General features: G+C 52.8%; 10 protein-coding genes across 10 annotated transcripts; 3 read left to right on the forward strand and 7 right to left on the reverse strand.

Moving 5' to 3' along the window:
- Positions 1-816: 816 nt before the first annotated feature.
- Z520_03200 (uncharacterized protein) lies at positions 817-1500 on the reverse strand (the record flags this gene model as incomplete). Its single annotated transcript, XM_016773713.1, has 1 exon — positions 817-1500. The coding sequence occupies one exon, from the start codon at positions 1498-1500 to the stop codon at positions 817-819; it is 684 nt and encodes a 227-aa protein (XP_016634659.1).
- Positions 1501-2123: 623 nt separating this feature from the next.
- On the forward strand, positions 2124-3662 carry Z520_03201 (uncharacterized protein; the record flags this gene model as incomplete). Its single annotated transcript, XM_016773714.1, has 3 exons — positions 2124-2606; positions 2666-3140; positions 3193-3662. The coding sequence occupies 3 exons, from the start codon at positions 2124-2126 to the stop codon at positions 3660-3662; spliced, it is 1428 nt and encodes a 475-aa protein (XP_016634660.1).
- Positions 3663-3702: 40 nt separating this feature from the next.
- Positions 3703-5367, reverse strand: Z520_03202 (uncharacterized protein; the record flags this gene model as incomplete). The annotated part of the gene is made up of 1 exon (XM_016773715.1): positions 3703-5367. One exon carries the CDS (start codon positions 5365-5367, stop codon positions 3703-3705), a length of 1665 nt encoding a protein of 554 aa, XP_016634661.1.
- A 358-nt stretch (positions 5368-5725) lies between these two features.
- Positions 5726-7304, forward strand: Z520_03203 (uncharacterized protein; the record flags this gene model as incomplete). Its single annotated transcript, XM_016773716.1, has 4 exons — positions 5726-5839; positions 5888-6040; positions 6092-6446; positions 6499-7304. 4 exons carry the CDS (start codon positions 5726-5728, stop codon positions 7302-7304), a joined length of 1428 nt encoding a protein of 475 aa, XP_016634662.1.
- Positions 7305-7330: 26 nt separating this feature from the next.
- On the reverse strand, positions 7331-8659 carry Z520_03204 (uncharacterized protein; the record flags this gene model as incomplete). The annotated part of the gene is made up of 1 exon (XM_016773717.1): positions 7331-8659. The coding sequence occupies one exon, from the start codon at positions 8657-8659 to the stop codon at positions 7331-7333; it is 1329 nt and encodes a 442-aa protein (XP_016634663.1).
- Positions 8660-9386: 727 nt separating this feature from the next.
- Positions 9387-12001, reverse strand: Z520_03205 (uncharacterized protein; the record flags this gene model as incomplete). Its single annotated transcript, XM_016773718.1, has 3 exons — positions 9387-11202; positions 11255-11732; positions 11785-12001. 3 exons carry the CDS (start codon positions 11999-12001, stop codon positions 9387-9389), a joined length of 2511 nt encoding a protein of 836 aa, XP_016634664.1.
- A 1227-nt stretch (positions 12002-13228) lies between these two features.
- On the reverse strand, positions 13229-14381 carry Z520_03206 (uncharacterized protein; the record flags this gene model as incomplete). The annotated part of the gene is made up of 2 exons (XM_016773719.1): positions 13229-14059; positions 14232-14381. The coding sequence occupies 2 exons, from the start codon at positions 14379-14381 to the stop codon at positions 13229-13231; spliced, it is 981 nt and encodes a 326-aa protein (XP_016634665.1).
- Positions 14382-14978: 597 nt separating this feature from the next.
- Z520_03207 (uncharacterized protein) lies at positions 14979-15981 on the reverse strand (the record flags this gene model as incomplete). The annotated part of the gene is made up of 2 exons (XM_016773720.1): positions 14979-15566; positions 15628-15981. The coding sequence occupies 2 exons, from the start codon at positions 15979-15981 to the stop codon at positions 14979-14981; spliced, it is 942 nt and encodes a 313-aa protein (XP_016634666.1).
- Positions 15982-16407: 426 nt separating this feature from the next.
- On the reverse strand, positions 16408-18009 carry Z520_03208 (uncharacterized protein; the record flags this gene model as incomplete). The annotated part of the gene is made up of 2 exons (XM_016773721.1): positions 16408-17621; positions 17673-18009. The coding sequence occupies 2 exons, from the start codon at positions 18007-18009 to the stop codon at positions 16408-16410; spliced, it is 1551 nt and encodes a 516-aa protein (XP_016634667.1).
- A 404-nt stretch (positions 18010-18413) lies between these two features.
- On the forward strand, positions 18414-19495 carry Z520_03209 (uncharacterized protein; the record flags this gene model as incomplete). The annotated part of the gene is made up of 2 exons (XM_016773722.1): positions 18414-18561; positions 18987-19495. The coding sequence occupies 2 exons, from the start codon at positions 18414-18416 to the stop codon at positions 19493-19495; spliced, it is 657 nt and encodes a 218-aa protein (XP_016634668.1).
- Between the last annotated feature and the right edge of the window lie 910 nt (positions 19496-20405).

Consider the following 20405-nt stretch of genomic DNA (forward strand, 5'->3'; position numbering starts at 1 on the left):
TTTCATCGAGCTGGGCAGATTTCATCGAGCTGGGCAGATTTCATCGAGCTGGACAGATTCAGAGGGGGTTCGGGAAGAACCTGATGAGCTGGACAGGCATTCAACGAGCTCGGTCAATACCTATGTTCTTTGCCACAGCATCTGACGTTATTCAATACATTTCTCCGTTCTGTAGGTAGTCTGGGAAGTTCGCGGGCCATCACATGAATGTCACTCCGTCGGTCTGAATGCTACAAAGCCCAGGACCATTCCACAAACATTTCTTTTCTGAAGCAGAACCTTGTTTGGATCACCGTTCACTTCTAAAGTTCTCGGAGAATATCAACTCTGAGTCGTCCACACGCAATGGCTACGGTTCAATGAACGAATGGAAGAAGTCAGGATGCCCAAGCTAATGTAGAGCCAGAGGGACGTCTTATTTCAGTAGTAGCAGCAAGTTAGGTCGTCTACTTAAGTGGCTGACCTTGTCATGAATGCTCTTGATATTCGTTGAAAAAGGGTTCATAAATGGCTGGGAAATATTACAGCATGCTTGAACGCTTCAACTGGCGTACATGGATCCCAAGCTGTGGAAATCCTCTCCTCGACAGGGCATCTGGCCGCTTTGCTGCGCGACTCGAGGTGTATGCATATCCGACGTCTCTGTGAAGCCCAGGAATTATATCCCACCGGCACCTGATCAGAGGTCTTGACAAGCAACGTGGGCCAACCTTCGCAAGCCGCCACCCAGCTGGTAGATACCTGCCTATCTTATAGACATTTTTTCCTTTTCAAATCCCGTCTTCTCTCTTCAAGTCTTCTTCATAGGTTTGTGTATCACTCGATATCAAAGCTCGTGCCACATCCACAACTACTCGTCGCCCTCGGGTTGCCCACCACCTTGAACTGACTCCCGATCAATTCCTGGGTGAAATCGATGGTGCTGCCCTTTAACAGTTCCAGGGATGCCGAGTCCATGACAACCTCTGCTTTGCCCGTTTCGGAGCCGTTGTCGTCGTTTGTGAATATCGTATCTTCTTCCGCGTCGATCTTGGAAGAGTCCTCCAGGGACATGAGGTACTGGAATCCATGGCAGCCGCCGGAGGTGACGGTGACGCGGAGGTGGGACGATGACGGTGATGAGGGGGAAGAAGAGGACGTGAGGGTGTTTCTCTGCGCGGGGGCAGATGTGATCTGTTTCAGGCGCTTTGCAGCTCGGTCGGAGATGGTGATTGTCATTTCTTGTCCGTCCTCGTCGACGCGAGGGTTCTGCACGACGACTGTCGCATGGCGAGCGGGTGTGGAGGAGAGGAGGCGGCTTTGGGGCGAGTTCTGCTTTTCGAGCGGCGATAGTATAGGATGGCCACGAGCATGTCGGGCGTTTGTCATCTGCGTGTGCTTCAGCGAAGCGTTGGAGATGCCCCGACGACACGCGCGCAGGTAGGTCGTCGGGTCTTGTGTTGGCCTGCGTAGAGGACGTGCGGCTCGGAAGGCGAGTCTCATCATCGAGGTTTGCGACATGGTTTCTCTTTTAATCTCCCCTGAGACACAATCAACTTTTGACTCTAATAGGACTGCAGCGGGCAAAAACTGAGGAGAAGCCAGAACAAATGACGACGATGGCCGGAAGAACGTCGGCCGTTGGGGACGTTGCTGACAATTCCGCTCGTGGTCCACTTTGGCTGGTGCAAACTGCGTAGCGGGCAGTCAGTGTATGACTCTTGGTAGAAAAAGAAAAAGTGTCGAGGACCAAAGACTCTTCATACACATCAACGGCATACCTGTCACATTACCCAACGACGAGGAAGCGGCTCTTGCTCCGATAAAGCCCAAGATCTGACACGAGGGTCATAAGTTCACTGTTGCTACAGATCGCAGGCATCCTTCTGAATATCGACCCCACCGAGGACCTAACAACGAATAGATACAGAACTTCGTCGGACTGGAATTTCAATTTCCACCAGTGGCGCAAGCTGTCTATATTTCTTTTCGAGAAAACGGAACGCATGACTACATACAGAGGAGTCGCATGCTACTTCCAGAGCCGAGGGCTTCTCCAGATCACATAGTCCTTGACCGGATCCTATTATACCAACTCTTGCACAAAATAAGCTGCACGAGAGTGTAGCATTTTTCTGAACACCATGTCCCTCGACCCATGCTCCCGAGACTATGCCCTTTCCCTGGATGCCACAGACCCGCTCTCTCATTTTCGGGCAGAATTCCACATCCCGACTCTGGCAGATCTGAAGAGGCCAACCCTCGCAAAGTCTCCTGAAGAGGCGCCCTCTCAGCCTTGCACATACCTGTGCGGCAACTCTCTTGGTCTTCAGCCTGTCAGAACCGCAAATCTGGTCAACTCCTTCCTCACTCAATGGCGCACCAAAGGAGTGTTGGGACATTTCGTCGAGCATGCAGACTCTCCCCTCCAACCATTCTTGCACATCGATGATCACGCCGCGAAACTCATGGCCCCAGTCGTAGGTGCAGTTGAGTCGGAAGTGGCCGTCATGGGTTCCTTGACGGCGAACTTGCATCTCCTCATGTCGAGTTTTTACCGTCCCAGCAAGAAAGGCGAAGGGAGGTGGAAGATCCTTCTCGAGGGTAAAGCCTTCCCCAGTGACCATGTGAGTAGGACCCCATGTTCAGGAAGCTGAGGAGTAGTCCTGTTTAACAACAGTGTCAGTATGCAGTTGAATCGCAAGTTGTCCATCACGATCTGGACCCGGCAGAAGCAATGGTCTTGTTGGAACCCTTCGATCCCAAATTCCCTCTCCTATCCACCGAGCAAATTCTCCAAACGATCGACAAGCACGCCTCGGAGCTTGCCTTGATCCTCCTACCGGGCATACAATTCTATACCGGTCAATTTTTCGACATCCCTCGAATCACAGCCCATGCTCACTCGCACGGCATCATGATCGGCTGGGACCTGGCCCATGCCGTCGGCAATGTTGATCTCAAGCTGCATGACTGGAACGTCGATTTTGCCGCTTGGTGCACTTACAAGTATCTCAACTCTGGGCCAGGAGCAATGGCCGGCATCTTTATCAATGAGAAATTCGGCAAGGTTGACATGGAAAGTCCAACCCACAAGTTCTGGCCGCGCTTGAGCGGCTGGTGGGGAGACAATAAGTCCAGCAGATTCCAAATGACGAATAGTAAGTTTGAACCGTTTTCGTCCAAAGTCCTCGGCTGATGCGATCGGTGAAGAATTCGTCCCTAGACCTGGTGCTGCGGGCTACCAGCTGTCCAATCCGAGCGCGCTCGATCTTGCGGCCGTTGTTGCGTCGTTGCAGATATACAACGAAACCTCGATGAAGGAGCTGCGGGAGAAGTCTGTGCGCTTAACTAACTACCTAGAGCAGCTCTTGGATGCCATGGCGTTGAGAAGACCAGAAAAGTTCGATATCATCACTTCCCGAAACCCAGAGGAAAGAGGCGCACAGCTCAGCATCCGACTGGCTCCTGGCTTGCTTGATGGAGTCCTAAATCATCTCGAACACGAAGGTGTCATTGTGGACGAGAGGAAACCGGATGTCATTCGAGTCGCCCCTGCACCTCTGTACAACTCCTTCGCCGACGTCTTCCACTTCTGTCAGGTATTGGACGACGCTCTGGGCAAAGACACGTTGTCCACTGAGAGACCAGCCCCGGCGTCAGAGGGGCTAGCGAGTCTCTGAGGTCGAGAGCCCTCATTGCCACACTCTAGCCAAAGTGCATTTAATCATCCTCGCTGTCACTTGGATCAGCCTCACGCCACAGGACAAAATCAAATTTGCCATCGAGGTTTGCTCGCATGTACTCGCGAATCATCTCCTGGGTCTCCTCAGTCAAATCATAATCGGGATCGACGGCCATCAGCGATAGGTTGAACCCTTTCTGCTTCTCAGGATCAAGGCTCATCAAGAACTCCATGATCGCGCCCAAGGTAAACCGAGTCAGAGCGTATAACGTGAGATTCTTCAAGTATTTGAGGTTCGCAAGAGGCTGGAGAATGTCGGCCGACACTTCGCCACCACTTGTCCAAAAGTCTTCAAGAAGTGGCAGGCTAACAGCGAGAGAAATGATGTGCTCTTCCGAGAATTCATCGGAGACATCTTTCAAGACCAGCTCTCTCAAATTGGTCAAGTTACACAATCCCTCAACCATGAATTGTAGGTCATCGGGCATAGTATCTTCACCATTCCCCTTGAGCCATACCGATTCGAGGGTTCTCTGCTCAGCCAACGCACTGTGGAACAACTGAGAGTTGGTGTGGCGTACGGTATATCCTTCAAGGGATAGCCGGGTCAACCTCACGCTGGGAGAACACAACACTCGGGAGAGAAGGGCGGGTCCATCAAAGAATCTCTTCAAGCTAAGATCGCAGAGGTTTTGGCACGAGCTTAGCCAATGGACAACTTCCAGGAATACGTCGTTGTCTCGAGCTTCCAGCTGGACATTTCCGTACCTGTCATCAAGCTTCAGTGTCTGAATCTCGGTGCAGTCTTTGAGCGCATTTAGGTTTCGCACAGCATCTTGATTCAGACTTCCCAGGTCCAATTGTCGCAGCGTTTTGTGCCGGCCCAGGGCTTGGAAGGACCTCTTTCCAAGGTCATTATTGCTGATTATTTCAAAGTAACTCAGCGTATCCGGTTTGAGCTCGTTCAGAAAAGTGGCAAATGCCTCGTCCGCGTCCGGAGACTCCCATTCGTGTAAAGTCAAGCTGTGGAAGTTGTCGCAATGCTCCGCAATTGCGGCTCCAGCACCGTTGACCAGAGCGTCACCTTTCCAAAGCACCATAGTCTCCAGCTTTGGAGAGCGAGATATCCACCTTGTCAGGAATCCGGGACTGATAGGGCCGTCAATCTCCTCCAGCAGGGTCGTCTTGGCAGTGACTGCATCTCCGATTGCATTGATGGTAGCACCGACGTCTACCACCTGCCTCTTGTATTCGGTCTTGGGGAAATGAAAGGGAGAGAGTTTCCCAGCAAAGAACTGTTTTCGGACAGGGCCTGTGAATTTCAGGTCTTCCAACATCAGCGACAAGTTCCGGAAATCCAGGGTTTTGATGTAGCGACAGTAGGGCTTGTAAGTAATGTGATCGTCAAGGCTCGAGAGAGTGATCGAGCGCCATAATACTGTCCATTTCCGGTAGAACTGTGCCTGTTCAGCGGATTTGGTGGCGAAGTCAGTTGGCCGTTGCCGGATTTCAAGGTCATCTCTCTGCTCGAACGCTGGAGAATGTTGGTGTAGTTGATACATTGTCCGCAGCGCGGGGTCAGCGAAGGACTTTGAACTAAGGGCGCAGGTGTAGAGGGAGCCAAATTCTCTCTCGATCCCCAGCTCCTCACAAATCAGGGAAAGGATTTCGTCCGGAAGGACAGCGCCCTGATATACAGACATGGTGCCGGTCTCCCAAGCCCACAAGGTACGGCCAGCGATAGCGATATCCAGGAGGAGAGTATTTTGATTAAGGTGATGGAGATGAGTGGAATAGAAGAGAAGACACTGAGCTAGTTGCTGGTTGGGATCAAACCCTTGATAGAGAGCGACGCGATGGCAAAAACAATCGATATCTGGAAAAGCTACATTGGAGACTCGTTTGAATGTGCCACAAGAGTCAAGTTTTGAAATGACATCACATCCTTGACACCCTCTGCCCCTTTACGCGTCGACCCGCGTCTAACAAATACTAGATACCTGCCTCGCTGCTTCACCACTTCTCACTCTTTCCAACCCCATCAACTACGTTTACACACATATGCCGACTCTCTTGTTCACCGTGGCTCCTTCCGGGGCCGCATACTTTCATGATCTTCTTACCTGCCTGGCAAAGTTCGATGAGGATGTTTCCCTCGAGGCGACACCACAGTTTGTAAGTTAGACAACAAGTCGTAGCCCAGTTACTAACGACCCCTTGAAGCTTCGACTTTCGAGTCTAAATATTTCCAAGACTGCTCATGCTGCATTTACCCTCAGTTCCTCCTTCTTCAACAAATACCACTTTTCCCCGGGCCCGCGCACTACCTCGGCTCCGGCTTTGCCAAAGCAATGGTCTTGCAAGCTTCAGATTCGGGTAAGCCAACGCTTCTTATTTCGGAGAGACGACAACTTATAGCAACTCCAGGCTCTGCTGTCCATCTTCAAGCGCCGCCTGGGAGACCAACGAGACAAGGACACAGCCCTTGAGACTTGCGACTGCGAGCTCCAGGACAATCTGGACCAGGCAGAATGTCGACTGGTGTTCCGGTTAAACTGTCGACACGGCGTTGTCAAGACATATCGCCTGTTCTACGAGGCCGGGGAAATCCTCCATGCGGCTTTTGACAAGATCGGTTCGACCAACTACTGGTCTGTGTCGTCGCGGACACTGCGCGACATCGTGGAATACTTCGGCCCCAAAACCGATCAGCTGGATTGGTTTTTCCAGAACGGCAAAGTGACTTTCACCAGTTACACGGAGAAGATCCAGGCTGGAAGAGGTACGAGTTTCATTTGGCTCACCCGTCGCTGGTCACTAATATTCGCACACAGAAATCCTCAAGCAACCCATGCACACCTCCGTGGCCCTCGAGCGCAAAGATTTCAGCGACTTCAATGTCCAAGAAGGGTTACATATCGGTACCGTGGTCAAAGACTTCCGGGCGATCGTAGCACACGCCGAGACCATGCATTCTCAAGTGACGGCAAGATATTCGCGAGGCAATCGACCCCTGCAGATCAGTTATGGAGAAAATGGACTCCAAGCAGAATTCACCCTCATGACGAGAGGCTCAGCAAATGTTCCAGTTAGTACGTCGACTAGAACAACGCCAGCTCGGGATCTCTCCATGCGCCCTGCATCGCGACCTCCTGAGGCACCAACACCAACATCACAAACCTCACTCCGGAATCCTCGACCTCCACAAAGTGCAGATACCGGCATGCCGCCTCCAGCACGCAGTTCCTTGCACAATCGAGATCAGCCCACCCAGTCAACATCTGCCAGAGCAGATGCAGAAGACTCCGCTCCTTCGCTTGCTGCTGCTGCAGCCCCAACGCCGTCCATAAATATTGATCCACATAGCCTCTTCTTTCCCGCGGATGACGACGACCACCAATGGGACGAACCCAACTTTGAAGCAGAGCCCGATATTGTGACGTGGGATGAATCCGCGGATAATGCTGCGTCGGCATCGAACTCGACACGCCGGATCCGCGATTCCGAATTCCATTCGTTCGCCTCGATATCGGCGCAAGAGCAGCACGACCGGAGGACGGCGAGTCTGGCGAAATCACGGTTTCCGGTGGAGATTGCGCCAACGCAGCGACTTTCGCAGGTGAAGGGGATTTTTGACTGACCCAGACAAAGCGTCTCTTGAGACTCTCACCCGTCTTTCTTCCCGTAGATGATGAAACTCGTGGCACAACCGGCGGCCACGTCCTTCGGCACAATTTCGTCATCATCAAGTGTCGGCAAAGGAACCACGTTGTACCGATCGACCACATTTCCTCTTTGATCCAGCGTGTCACCACAATTGCCATGTTCGCCCCAACCCCAAGCGATGCCTTGGTTGTCACGACTCAGGGCGACGCAGTGCTCGCTTCCCGCCGCCACAGTTCGTAAAGGCGGGAGGCTGGCTGGAGGAAGCTGGCCGTGGCTATTTCTGCCCACACCCTGCAACAGGGACTGTTCAGACCGTCGCTGCGAAAGGACGTGTATCGAGCTCCACCCGGAAGTGACCACGTCGCCTTCTTCCACCACCATCAACTCTTCAGAGTCTTGGATATCGAAAAACCTAGTGTCTCCCCAGATCACCGGCTGCCGCCCTATCTTGACGAAAACGGTATACTCCCTGCCGGCCACCACTTTCTGCGGCGTCCAAGGCAATAGTAGTAGATCCTCTCCGTCGTCGACCCCTAGGCCACCTGCAATGTTTCTGGGCGACCACAGGATTTTCTCCGTCTTCAGCTGTTGTCCAAGCTGACCCTTTCGACAACTTCCCCATCCGTAGACGCGTCCGTCCGACGCGAGGACAACAACATGCGCCATCGAGCCCACAATGTCAACGATCTCGACCTTGACAGCTTCGCCATGACTGCTATCAGAATCAACCTCGAATATCTTCTTCACTTTTCCCTCCGTAGAAATGATACCGGGACCTAGACCCAGCTCGCCTTTCGTACCGCTTCCCCAGCCGACGATAATTTTAGAATCCACGACAGCAAAGGAAGCTTCCCACGTCGCGGCCACGTCGGTCACGACTACGTCCCTCTCTGAGCTGGCCACCGTGGATGACACAACGTGATGGGTAATCTCTTGAAACACCACCGTACATTTTTCCCGCTCCGACTCCGACTCCGAGTCGATGCTCCTACCGACGTCGAGGTACGACTCGTAAGGTATGCGCATGCGTGTCTTCCCAGCGATGAACAAGCGCCCTCCAGTCGTGAGGACGAGGGTATGATTCCCCCCGGCGACGATCTTCCTGACATTCAGCACCTGCGCTACCTTCCCGCCACGATCCGTCCCCTGGTCGACACCACCACCACCTGGGGCGCGCATCCATGTCCGGAAGACGCACCTCTCCGGCCGCGCGACGTCCTCGACGTGCCCGATCCCCAGCTGTCCCGAGCCGTTCGAGCCAAACGCATACACCATCGGAGCCGGCATCGACGCCACCTCCACCGCCGCGAGTGAGTCCGCAACCGCCATAAGGAGCTTTTAGATCTGTCCGGTGGCTGCGCGCGCACACGAGATACTCACTTGGGCTAGAACGAGCTCATCACGGGGCCCTCACTTTCGTGTGGGAGCTGGACATATCGCGGGATAATAGTGATAAAAAGGGGTCTCTTTCTTTTCGTTTTTCTCTTTCTTTCTCTCTAAGTGAGGAAAGAGACGATCAGAAATCCATTCACCTCATTCTTTTCTTGGGACATGCACTTGAAATATTATCGCGGGTGGCCAACGGTCGAGAATTGGGAACACCTGGGAACTTTCACCCGGTTATTGGAAAAAACGATGGAGATACTAGGTAGTATTAATTAGGCGTGTGTCGCAGTCTTGGCATGTTCGAAAGGGCAACAACTCATCCATCAACAAAGTCAAGCTCGTAGGAATGTGCGGTTTTTCCCTTATTTCCTGGGATGTCCTAGTCTTCTTTCTACGTGTTCATGAGTCATAAATACTAGGTGATATTGGTGTACAACATACAAAAGCACAGTTTTCCCACCACAGATTTGCTCGATCAACATGATCCAACCTCCCTCAAAGCCTGAGCATGTCCTCGGTATCGGTACCGGTACCCAGCAGAATTCGAGGAGTGTCTCGTGTTTGAAAGTCAAAACCCAACAAAACAACAAGAGGACGGCGCATAGGGCATCATGCACCTAGGCACAGCACGTCCCGGAAAAGGATCAACAAGAAAACCGTCTCTCATCTCTTACAATCCCCTCCACCAAACTGTCTGGTTCACACGAATCTGCTTCTTGAGCGGCGTATTGGCACTCGAATCGCCCACCAGGACATCAAAGACATCCTTCTCCATCACCCACGAATCCCTCGCTTCGTCCCAGAAGCTCGTGGCGTACTTCTTGGAGATGACGATCTCGGCCTTCTCGCTCTCCCCAGCCTTCACAAAGACCTTGGTGAAACCTTTCAATTCCTTGGGCGGTCTATTGATGCTTGGGTTTTGTTGTGCGACGTAGACTTGGACGACCTGCGCGCCGTCCAGCTTGCCGGTGTTTGAAACCGTAGCAGAGACCACGATCTCGACATCTTCGTCGCTGACGGACACATCTTTGATCTCAAAAGTCGTGTAGCTGAGACCGTGGCCGAAAGGGAAGGCGACTTCCTTCTTGGTCTTTTCATAGAACCGGTATCCGACATAGACATCTTCACCATAGATGGCTCGGTTGCGTTCCGATTTGTAGTTCAGGAAAGCTGGGTTGTCTTCGTTCTTGACTGGGAAGCTCAGGGGCAACTTGCCGCTAGGATTGGTGTTGGCGAAGATGACGTCTGCAATAGCATTGCCTGTCTCATTACCGCCGTACCAGGCTTGAAGGACAGCGGGAGCATCCTTCAGCCAGGGCATAGTGACGGGTGTTCCAGATTGGATCACGATGGCGGTGTTGGGGTTGGCGGCGAGAACGGCCTTGATGAGATCGTCACTGCCCGGTGGTAGGTCCATATGTTCCCTGTCATACCCTTCCGATTCCCACTCACTATTCAGCCCTGCGCACAGGATAACTTGGTCGACCTCTTTCGCGAGCTGAACTGCTTTTTCAATTTCGGTTTTAATTTCGGCTTTGCGCTCGAGTCCCACCCTCAGTCCTCCTGCACCGAAGCCAGTTGTACCCGGAGTACTGAACGTCATGGTCGGGAGCGTGCCGAAGGTGACTTTGATGTCGTATGTCTCTCCCTTTTCTAGTCTCATCCTTCCGACCTCCTCTGCGGTGCCAGCGCCAAAGAACGAGCTACCCGGGCGTTGGTGGGTCTCATTGTCAACGACGCATTTTCCATTCACCCAGACTTTGCCCGTTCCCGCGCAACACAGACTGAAGTCATAGTCGGTGGTCTCCTCAGGAGTGAAGGTACCATCCAATTCGAGCCAATAGAGAGATGATTTGATCAAGGGGTGTTTGTAATCGACCAAGAGAATATCCGACTTGTTCACAGAGACCTCATCGATGGCCTTGCGATTTGTTACGGAGGCGGGCTCCAAAAACACTCTCATCGTCAACCCATTTTCATTCTGCTTGGTCTTGGTCAATCGTGTCATGAGTGGAAGCGCTTTCCAGCCTGGTGCGCCCAGAGCATATTTCGCATGTGGCACCTGTTTCCGGATACCATCAAGGGGGCTGATAGCATAGTATGGCAACAGTGAAGCTGATCCGCCACCACAATAAGCTGCATAAGCCGCGTTGGGACCAATGATGGCAGTAGTTTTCTGTTTCTCGAATGGCAAAATATTATTGTCATTTTTCATCAGGACGATTCCATTGGATGACAGCGAACGAAGAAGAGCAGAAGTTTCGGGAGAGTCCACCGTGGTCTCCGGTGCGTTTTCTGGGATACCAAGAGGTTCGACCTTCTTGACCAGCTTGAGGATTTCACGAACTCTTTCGTCGATGTCAGGTAACGCAAGCTTGCCACAGCCGAGGGCTTGGTTGATGAGGTGTCCCCGAATATAGGTAGGGCCAGGCATCTCAAGGTCGAGGCCTGCTTTGATTGCCTCGGTGGTTGAGTAAGTCCCGAACCTGTAGCGGTCAGCAACTTCGGGGCCTTAATTCCCACGGAGCTGAAATTTACCAGTCGCTCATTGTTAACCCGTCAAAGCCCCATTCACGACGAAGAATATCCTTGATCAGCCGCGGATTCTCGCTTGCATGTGTACCATTAACCTTGTTGTAAGCAGTCATGTAGCAATCTGGCTTCGAGTCCCTCTGCGCGATCATGAAGGGCATTAGGTAGATCTCTCGGAGGGCTCGTTCTGTCAGAATACTGTCGACGGCTTGTCTTTGATCCTCCTGGTCGTTGCAGACATAGTGTTTGATTGTTGCGGCAACGCCAGTCGATTGGATACCGTTGATGGTGGCTGCACTCATAGCTCCAGCAAGATATGGGTCCTCGCTGAAACTCTCAAATCCACGACCGCCCAATGGTGATCTCTGCATGTTTGTGGTCGGACCGAGAATGACGGATGCTCCCTTGGCGATGGCCTCAGCACCCTGCAATGCTCCGCCCTTCCCGACAAGCTTGGTGTCCCACGTGGCTGCAAGTCCGGTCCCTGTACCGTGTCAATGACATGAATATCGCCTCCTAATGTAGAACAAACTTACCACAAGGAAGACAGGCAGCCGGGACGCCGTTGAAGAAGCGAGTCCCCCGAACACCATTGGGGCCATCGGATACCCGTATAGATGGCACTCCCAGTCGATGTACGGGAGCGGTGTGCCAGAAGTCAATGCCAGACAACAGGGCAACTTTCTCTGCTGTGTTCAACCGCGAAAGAACGTCTTCGACATCGAAGCTCGTCTGGGTGGGTAATGACCCCATTTTGGTGATTTCCTAAGCTCTGATAGATGATTGAAGAGTACAAAGCTGAAAGATGACAATACGAAAGGGCAGACAAGATTCAAGACTGGTATAGATGCAGCAGCATAAGACATTTAAAGGAAGGTGGAGGGTCTAGACATTGACAGCGGCCACGAATAAAACGGGTGATGGAGAACCAATGGCAGAACTTCGGATAGTCAGGGATAGTCAAAGAAGGAACATGCGAGACTTAGGCCGTGGCCCGTGAGAGCGTCAGTAGCAGAGGGAAAGGACCATGCGAAGTCAGTGACGCCCAGCAGCCACTGCCCCTACCTGGTACCTGCACTGGCTCGCTGGTTGCGGCGTCGGCAGATACAGCGGTGGAAAGCCGAGCACCGGTCGGGAGCATGTTGGTCGAGAGAGATATGGTCTCCATACATAGCCTTGGAAGGATAAGATCATACGGCAACCCCCTCGCGGGACAGCATCGGTCCCGGAGCGAGCGTACCAGCTCGCCAGCTCTCATAACAGGGTACCTCGGAGTATCGTCCAGGTATACCTAGGTACCTAGCTCGCTAGGTCTTCAAGTTCGCCAGGGAGAGTCGCGGAGTATCGGCCGAACGAGGCAAAAGTCAATTACGAACAAGGACCAGGAAGAGGGCGAGGAGGGTGAAGACGACAGCAAACATGGTCGAAAGTGAAGAGATCCATCGAGGCCATTTAGGCAGAAACCCTCAGCATGGCTGTGATTGATCCGTCGGCTCATGTTCGGCACGCTAAGCGGACACTTGCCCCGGGCTTGGCATCAATGCTCGTTCGGAACGCAAATCTTCCGCATACTAACGAGTATCTTTCGCGTATCAAGGTGCGAGGCACGGGAGGAGATTCTTTCCAGCCATCATTCGCCATCATTTGCCGCGATATCGTCCCTCTTCCACGCGGCCACCTGTGGCTCAGGATGAGTCCAGACGCAGTCTCCACGATTGTGGGACGTTCCGATAGAGAATAAAGGGCATGTGCCCGCCTTCACGGGTATATCACTACTCTTGTACCGGCTACTTTTGTACCGGCTACCTTTCCGCTCCTGTGCAAGTGTTTGATATCCGTCTACCTAGTATGGTGGCGGAGTATCCCCTCAGGTAACCCGTAGATGTTACAACAATTGAGATACGCTTCCTGACGCCAAAGAAGTGTATCTGGGCTTCTGCACCCCTTGCCATGTCTCTCTCCCTCGTCTGAGTCCAGACGTCATGCCTCTTCGCCTGCAACTTTCTTGAGCACCAATTCCACAATTCTCCAGCTGATGCCCTGAACCACGATTTCATCTCCGAGCTTCCTATTTCCGTCGCAAGTCCACATACATGGCAAGAAAACTCCGTCGTCACAGGGCGTGTTGCTGCGCCAGTCCTGAACCCAACTTGCTGCATCATTGGGTTCTTCCGAACCGCCAGCATTGGCCGCAGATGTTTGCTCGGTTTCGACGAGATTTCGAGTCCATCTCTCAACCAGGATCGCATGTCTTGCTTCAGGCCAACCTTGTTCTCCTGTTTGCTGACGCATGATGCCTTGACAATAGTTGCCTATCCTAATGACGATCCCAATCTCGCTGCTCGAAGTGCCTTCCATATTCTGGCCATCCGACGACGGAGCTTGTGCCTTCGCAACAACACAAGGCGTCCGAATATCCAGTGCAGCGCTGGTTGGAGCCACATTGGTGGGTGGCCCAGTCCAATATTCCTTGTACATCTCAACCTTGCCTGTCTGTGGGTTCTGCATGCTGCCCACCTCTATGCAGTCGGCGTTAGGGAGCAAAAACAAATCCCCTTCGTCCGTGATGCCAGGACCCTTTGAGTCTATCTCGTGCTTCCATACGCAGTGTGCTGAATAAGGCATCGTAATCGTATCACCTGTGAAGGGAGCAAAAGTCATATGGGACGTTCCTGAGAACGCCCAGAATGAAGGGTCTGATGTTATCGGCTCGCCCAACTGTCGCTTGACGGGGAACCTGATGTCGACGAAGGACGATTTGGGGGAGGTCAGGACAAGCGTATCAGTATCTTCGTAGGGAGGAGTATAGCCCTGTCCCAATTTTTTACAAGGTCAGAAAGCAGGCAATGTCCTCAATAAGCCCGGTGCCGGTTTGGAAGAGAATGATGCCGCAAACCCATCAGATGTCCCCCGAGAGCGACGACAGTCCCAAGCCAAAAGATGTTCGTGTCCTCCTCTCCTCGCCAGATCAACGGAGACTTACCCACGCAATGCCTTTCCGTATCGAGATGGAGGGTTTCCGCAAGAGATCCTTTTTCCATTGGGGAAATTCGGCTCCTTCAGCCTTGTCCTCCTCCTTCTTTACCTCGCCTATCGTCCCCAGTCTCTCCCCCAGCATGCCGTAGATCTCCATGATTTTCAAATGCTAACGCATCCACCTGAGCTGGAAGCAGCAAGTGCTGGGGTTCTTTGATCTGCCTCCTCAGCCACAAGAAGGAAACAAGCCAGGGAAAGTTTTGGAAGAAACAGAATATTTTTGTCGCGGTGATGTCCGTCATTTGTCCACTTTCCGCATTGAGTTTTATATCGCCTTCTGTTCTGCTTGCTGAGGCCTCAAAACCCAATAGCACGATATCTATATAGAATATCCTGTTCATATGATGGCCCGAGGCCCCTCATTTTTCGGTTGGTGAGCAGTCTATTGGCTCACGCGAACCACTCACAGTGACAGCCGCCCTACGATGTAGCGTACCATGTCCCCCTCGCAGGGCGCCGAAGGTTGGGCTTCTCGAAGCGGTCGTCAGGCCACTCTAAAGCGCACTCAGTTATCGACGGATAAGAATATTGCAGCTTTCATCACGGGTCGCCTCACCAGTCCCTGCCCACAGGAGCGGGCATTTCTAGGGCTCGACGAGGATCTCAGCTGACAAAGGCCTGGACACCAATCGGGGATAATCCAGCTCTTTAATCCCATACCTGATTTCGTTTCCACAAGACCGGTATGATACCCTCAAAGCACTTTCCCTTCCAACATGCCACTCCCCCGGCTCGAGAAGATGCCCATAATCCCAAACCCCGAGTAAAACAATGCTAAGGGGTATGCGACCAGGCCTCTCATCCCCTTCATCCTTCCCACACTGACAAACATTCCAGAACTGCTAAATGTGCACCACCCTACCGCCATCGCCGTCATCACGTATCCCATGGCCGTGTCCATGGGCAGGAGCACCCCAAACAGGGAGGTGAAGACGAGCGGAAGGAAACAGTACCCCAAAACACTTGCACTTCGTGAGTACGTCAGTGTACTAGAGAAATGACCTCCGTGGCCACGTCCGCCGGGCTCTTGACCATGATCTCGTTGGGCCTGCGCCATTTGATCCGAGTCGTTGGGGTCGATGGGCGGTGTCATGAGCGCGAACATCCAGTGTAGAGCCATAGACCCAAAGAGCGCAATGCCGTAGATATATCCGTAGAAGAATTTTCCCGAGAGGGCGAGAAACGTCCCATAAAGAATCAAGAATAGCAGACCCCCGTAGAGATCACTGTCGTCCATGATGTGGGGTGAAGGACGCGTCCATGGGTTCAGGACTGTGAGTGTCTGCGTATTCCACAATCAGCTCATGGTTTCCCGAGACAGCATATGTGCGACGACGCCTTACCTTCGTCTTGATATGACCAAAGTTTACCCCAAGCTCCTCCATCAATCCCGGTTCTCCTTCGTATCCTTCTGTCCCAAACGCCGCGAGCCAGCCTGTTCTCAGCCCGCCGGAGTCTCCCATGCGACCACTAACACCCTGCATACCAGGTCCACCCCCAAAGCCTCCGGAGGAGCCTGCACCATACCCTGGATATGCACTGGCGGGATTACTGGTGCCACCATACCCTCCATAAGAAGCCTGTGAAGGCGTCGTGTGGCCGGAGACGTTCGAGTAGGATGATGGATAGAATTGGAGGTTTGATGCAGCGCCGCCTCCGCCTGCACCAGGGCCGTAGGGTTGGTTGTAGTACGACATGTTTTATTTGGGCCGCTGAGGCCGTCGCGTAAGTTGTGGTGCAGGTCAACCTGGATTTTTCGAGACCCTTGCTCTCAGAGCGGGAATAAGAACGTTTTGGAGGGAGGGTTGCAACTGACAGGCAATTCGGCAACGTCTTGCGAGGCGAGGGGTGTAGACTGTAGAATGCTAGAGGGGACAAGATTTATTTCGACGCCTTCGTTTGGGTACGGAGTACGAGGTACAAGTTGGCCAGTGTGTTCGCAGGTGCCTCTCAGACCCCAAACTCCGCTGCGGAGGCGTTCTGACTGGCTGGTGCCGACCGAGCCTCTTTTGCCAGTTGGCCTCTCCTCGGGTCCTCAGCCTCGTTTGTCCTGCAGCATTTCCCCGCGAGTCGTTACTGGCCATGCTGTTACTATGTACAATTTTGTCTAATGCTGTTACATACTACAGGAAATTGATGCCGATCCCGAAAGATACACCCTTTCTGGCCTCCTCCTGCTTCCGGACGACCAAGGGCAATGAAAAGTTGAGCTCAAAGCGGGCCACAGGATGGGCATAGACCAGCCCGATACCAGCCGACAGTGTCGGTAGCCCATTTCCCAGCTCTGAGAAAGCGTCTGCAACACTTTGCTTGACTTCCTGGCTTGTCAGTGCACCCTCCTTTTCTGCATTTCTTATTGCCAATAACCTCCCACCGTTGATGAAGGCTTGCAGCCGTAGAGGCTTGTCCTTTCCAACTTTGGGAAGAGGGAACAGAAGATTTGCGCTTCCAGCTGCATAGATGTCACCACCCACCGCATCTGGTCCGTCATGAGGGCCCAATCCCGACAGCCTGAAGCCTCGAACATCCGTAGGACCACCCAGCTGAAATCGGTCATTTATCCGTGACATTTCCGGATTTTGCTTCGATCCCAAAGTTAAAGGGTAGAGGAGGCCGGCACGGAACCCGGTAGTGAAGCTGACGCCGCTGTCTCCTTTTATACCGGGTACCGGTATCGACACTGCCGACTGAGTCTCAACTTCACTTTTCAAGAATGCCGCATCACCCTGCAGAGGACCCCATCCTGCCACTTCGGCCAGCGTTTTAGCATAATAACCTCTGGTTGGTAGCATGGCGTTGTCTCTTCGATCGGCCGTCCACGTGTGAGAGATGCTGCTTTTAAAAGAGTCCCCTGCTTCGCTCCTGACGGTTTGTGAGGCATTTGGTGCGAGACCCGTCACTTGTCGCCAGAAGCCATTGTATCCTATTTCGTGGAATGAGCCGGGCGAACTCAGCCATCGCAACTTAGTCCAGCCTCCCTTCAGCACTTCCTCATGGCTGGCAAAGACTTTCTGCGTCGCACTCTGTAGCCCGCCGATCTGAAAACGCAGATCGGGATTGCTCAACATAGGGGTGTCGAAAGTCGCTTGGTAGGATGAGCGTGTGCGCGTGCCGATGGACGCATTTATGTCCAGTGTTTCAGCACCGCCCAAAAGATTCCTCCATTGCACATTGGCGTAAGCTGACCCTTCCGCGTTACCCAGGTCTGTTCCAGTCTTTGCAAATATCCGGCTTTTCTCCTTCACTGAGTAGTATATGGCAATATCGGTTGGCGTAGTGGTCGGGTCAGTCTTGGAGGGTTTGTCGAGGTAGACGGAAACTGGGTCGTGATAGATACCTACATCACAATGAGTCAATGCTTCCCTGGGGGGTCAAGATATCGCGGTACCGAATTTCCTCAGCTTTTCAGCGGTCCTTGCGACTTCGTGTATGAGCTCAGATTGAGTATATGGTCGGTCGCGGTTGGCGCTCAATAGAGGATTCACCACTGCTCCAAGGAAGCCATGTCTTGTGTTTTTCGTCCCAAGGACTGTCACTGACGACACGGTGGTGGGCAGAGTTGAATTCTGGTCAATGAGCTCTGCTAGTCGCTGTTGCCCTAGCTGAAATGTGCGATGCAACCGGTCATTGATTGCCTTTTCTCGAGTTTCCAACTCTTTTGTGTCGGCCTTTTTCAGCAGCTGAAAGATGCTTTCCTCCGACTCATCTGAAGAGGAGGTTGCCATTGAGCTCGGTCAGCTCGCAGGCTTCAATTGTGACTGGTGATGAAGATCCCCGGGGAGAGGTGCACCGTGAACGCGGGAGCTGTGCTGCGAAAATGTACCAGCTTCACCAGCTCGCCAGTGACCTTGGTCGCTTGGTAGACCCACATGCTGGGGATGACGGTCGAGCCTCGGCAGACTTGCCCTGCTTGGCCATGATGAATTGCAACCGCCTTGTAACTGCGCATGCTCGCGTGTCATTGTCCTTCACCCTCATCATCGCAGCCTTCAGGTGGTGCTTTCATCCACACAAGACGTTTGATTCTCCATTCGTCATGTGTTGTCGCATTTTCTCAGGTTGATCTTGAATCTTTCATTTGTCCTTTCCTCTGACGACCCACCCTCTCTACGATTGCTGCCCCACGAACATGGCAACCAAAGCCGCCCATAAACGACTTGTTCGGGAATATGAGGCAATTCAACGTTCTCCCCCTCCATTCATACAAGCACACCCCAGTGAAAGCAACATACTAGAATGGCATTATATTCTGACCGGGGCTCCAAACACACCATATGGTAGGTTCTAAAGGTCTCAGGTTGAGACGAATGGAATCGCTTACACTCTTTGCCAATACACAGAAGGAGGACAATACCATGTGAGTTATCTTGTCTCTGTGGACCTGTCGGAAGAAGGCGGTCCCAATGAACTCAATGTTGGTGGATATTAATGGAAGTCAGGGTACTTTAATCTTTCCGCCCGATTATCCATTTGCGCCGCCTGCGATGTAAGTCCTTTGCGAGACTGTGTGCCATGTGACGGATGTTTATCACGACGCTGTGCCACAATATTTTGAATATCATTGTTTGGCGGCTAACGGCCATTAGTCGAATGCATACTCCCTCAGGCCGGTTCCAACCTTCCACGAGACTTTGTTTAAGCATTTCCGACTATCATCCTCAACTCTTCAATCCTGCATGGTCAGTGTCGACGATATTGATAGGGCTCATGTCGTTTATGAACAGCGAGGAGATGACTGCAGGAAGTATTGGCGGGTCATCTACGGAGCGAAAATGGCACGCAGCGAGATCAAGATGGTGGAACTCTACGGGTGGCGGATCAGCCTCAAAACCTGTTCCCGGTGTCCAGCCGACCACGAAGGGAATCGGCAACATTAAAGCAGGAGACGGCGGGGCCAAATTCCGGGTAGAATTTCCTGAGGAGGACAAACAAAACTGGATCTGGATGAAAGAGCATCGTATCGATTCGGCCACCGGACGGATGCTCCCTGACGAGGAGGGCCAAGAGGTGAATTGCTCACCGGAGTCGAGAGCCTTGCGACGGATCTTGGGGGGGAGCACCGGTGTCGGAGTGGTGGTTCAAGGCGGCCAGGCTGCGAGGGACGCAGGCCAGGGTTGGATCTGGCGAAACAAGATGTGGATCATGGCGGGCTGCATTGTTGTATATTTCATGCTAGCAAGGATCTTTGGCGAAGGAGAGGGTGTCTTATGATTCAGGGACTCGGAATAGAGCATCCAGGCCAAACAGACCTTTTCGGTTCGAGAACCAGCAGCGGGGTTTTGTTCAGGGAGCAGGAGGCGAAAGATCCGTCAAAGCCTCAAAGGCATTCGGGGAATTACTTGAGATTTTCATTCACCAGCACAACCCGTGACTACCAGGTAGAAGCACTGCGCCTCAAGCGCAAGTTGGGGGCATGCCAAGTCCTTCGGCAAGATGTCGGCAATAAAAAATGATCTAACCTAATCTGATCCCTTGACCCCATTCGCAACTGTGGCGTCTGCGCAACTCGAATTCCACCAAGCAAATTGTGCCGGCGACGCAACTCTCGCAGATGCCAGTTGCTGAAATCATCCCAAGTCTCGCAACCCTTAGCATCCTTCGGGAAACCCCCAGCGATGACCAGAAATCGCATATACCGACAACAAATTGAGTCAAGGGTCTATCGCTGTATTTGACAGGCTCGGAAGCGCGAGCAGCTCTCATGTGGTAACCCCCGTCAATCTTCATATCAACACCACCGCCTCCCTGAACAATCGGATAGAGCACCCAGTCACTGTTACACAAGCTAGAACCCCCCAACCAAACTGCCGGAGCCCACCGGACATTCAGCGAATACGAACCATGGGGGCGAGGGACGGAGTCAACCCGATCGTTGGCCGACATGGGTAGAGAGAAGACCTGTGGTGCCTCCCAGGTGCCTCCCAAGTGCCTCCTCATCATTGTCCAGAACATTGAATGTTGCAATGAAAGCAAAGAGACCCCGTGCGCCTCCCGGGACCGCCCGGATCTCCTCACCGATGCGACACGCACTCTGTACCCAGACACGAAATGTATTCAACTGTCTATCCACACATGCCAGACGCAATCCGCCCGTTGCTGGCCGCCGCGGTGGGCGTCAACG

This window comes from Fonsecaea multimorphosa (assembly GCF_000836435.1).
Source record: "Fonsecaea multimorphosa CBS 102226 unplaced genomic scaffold supercont1.5, whole genome shotgun sequence".
In the NCBI taxonomy this organism is placed as follows: Eukaryota; Fungi; Ascomycota; class Eurotiomycetes; order Chaetothyriales; family Herpotrichiellaceae; genus Fonsecaea; species Fonsecaea multimorphosa.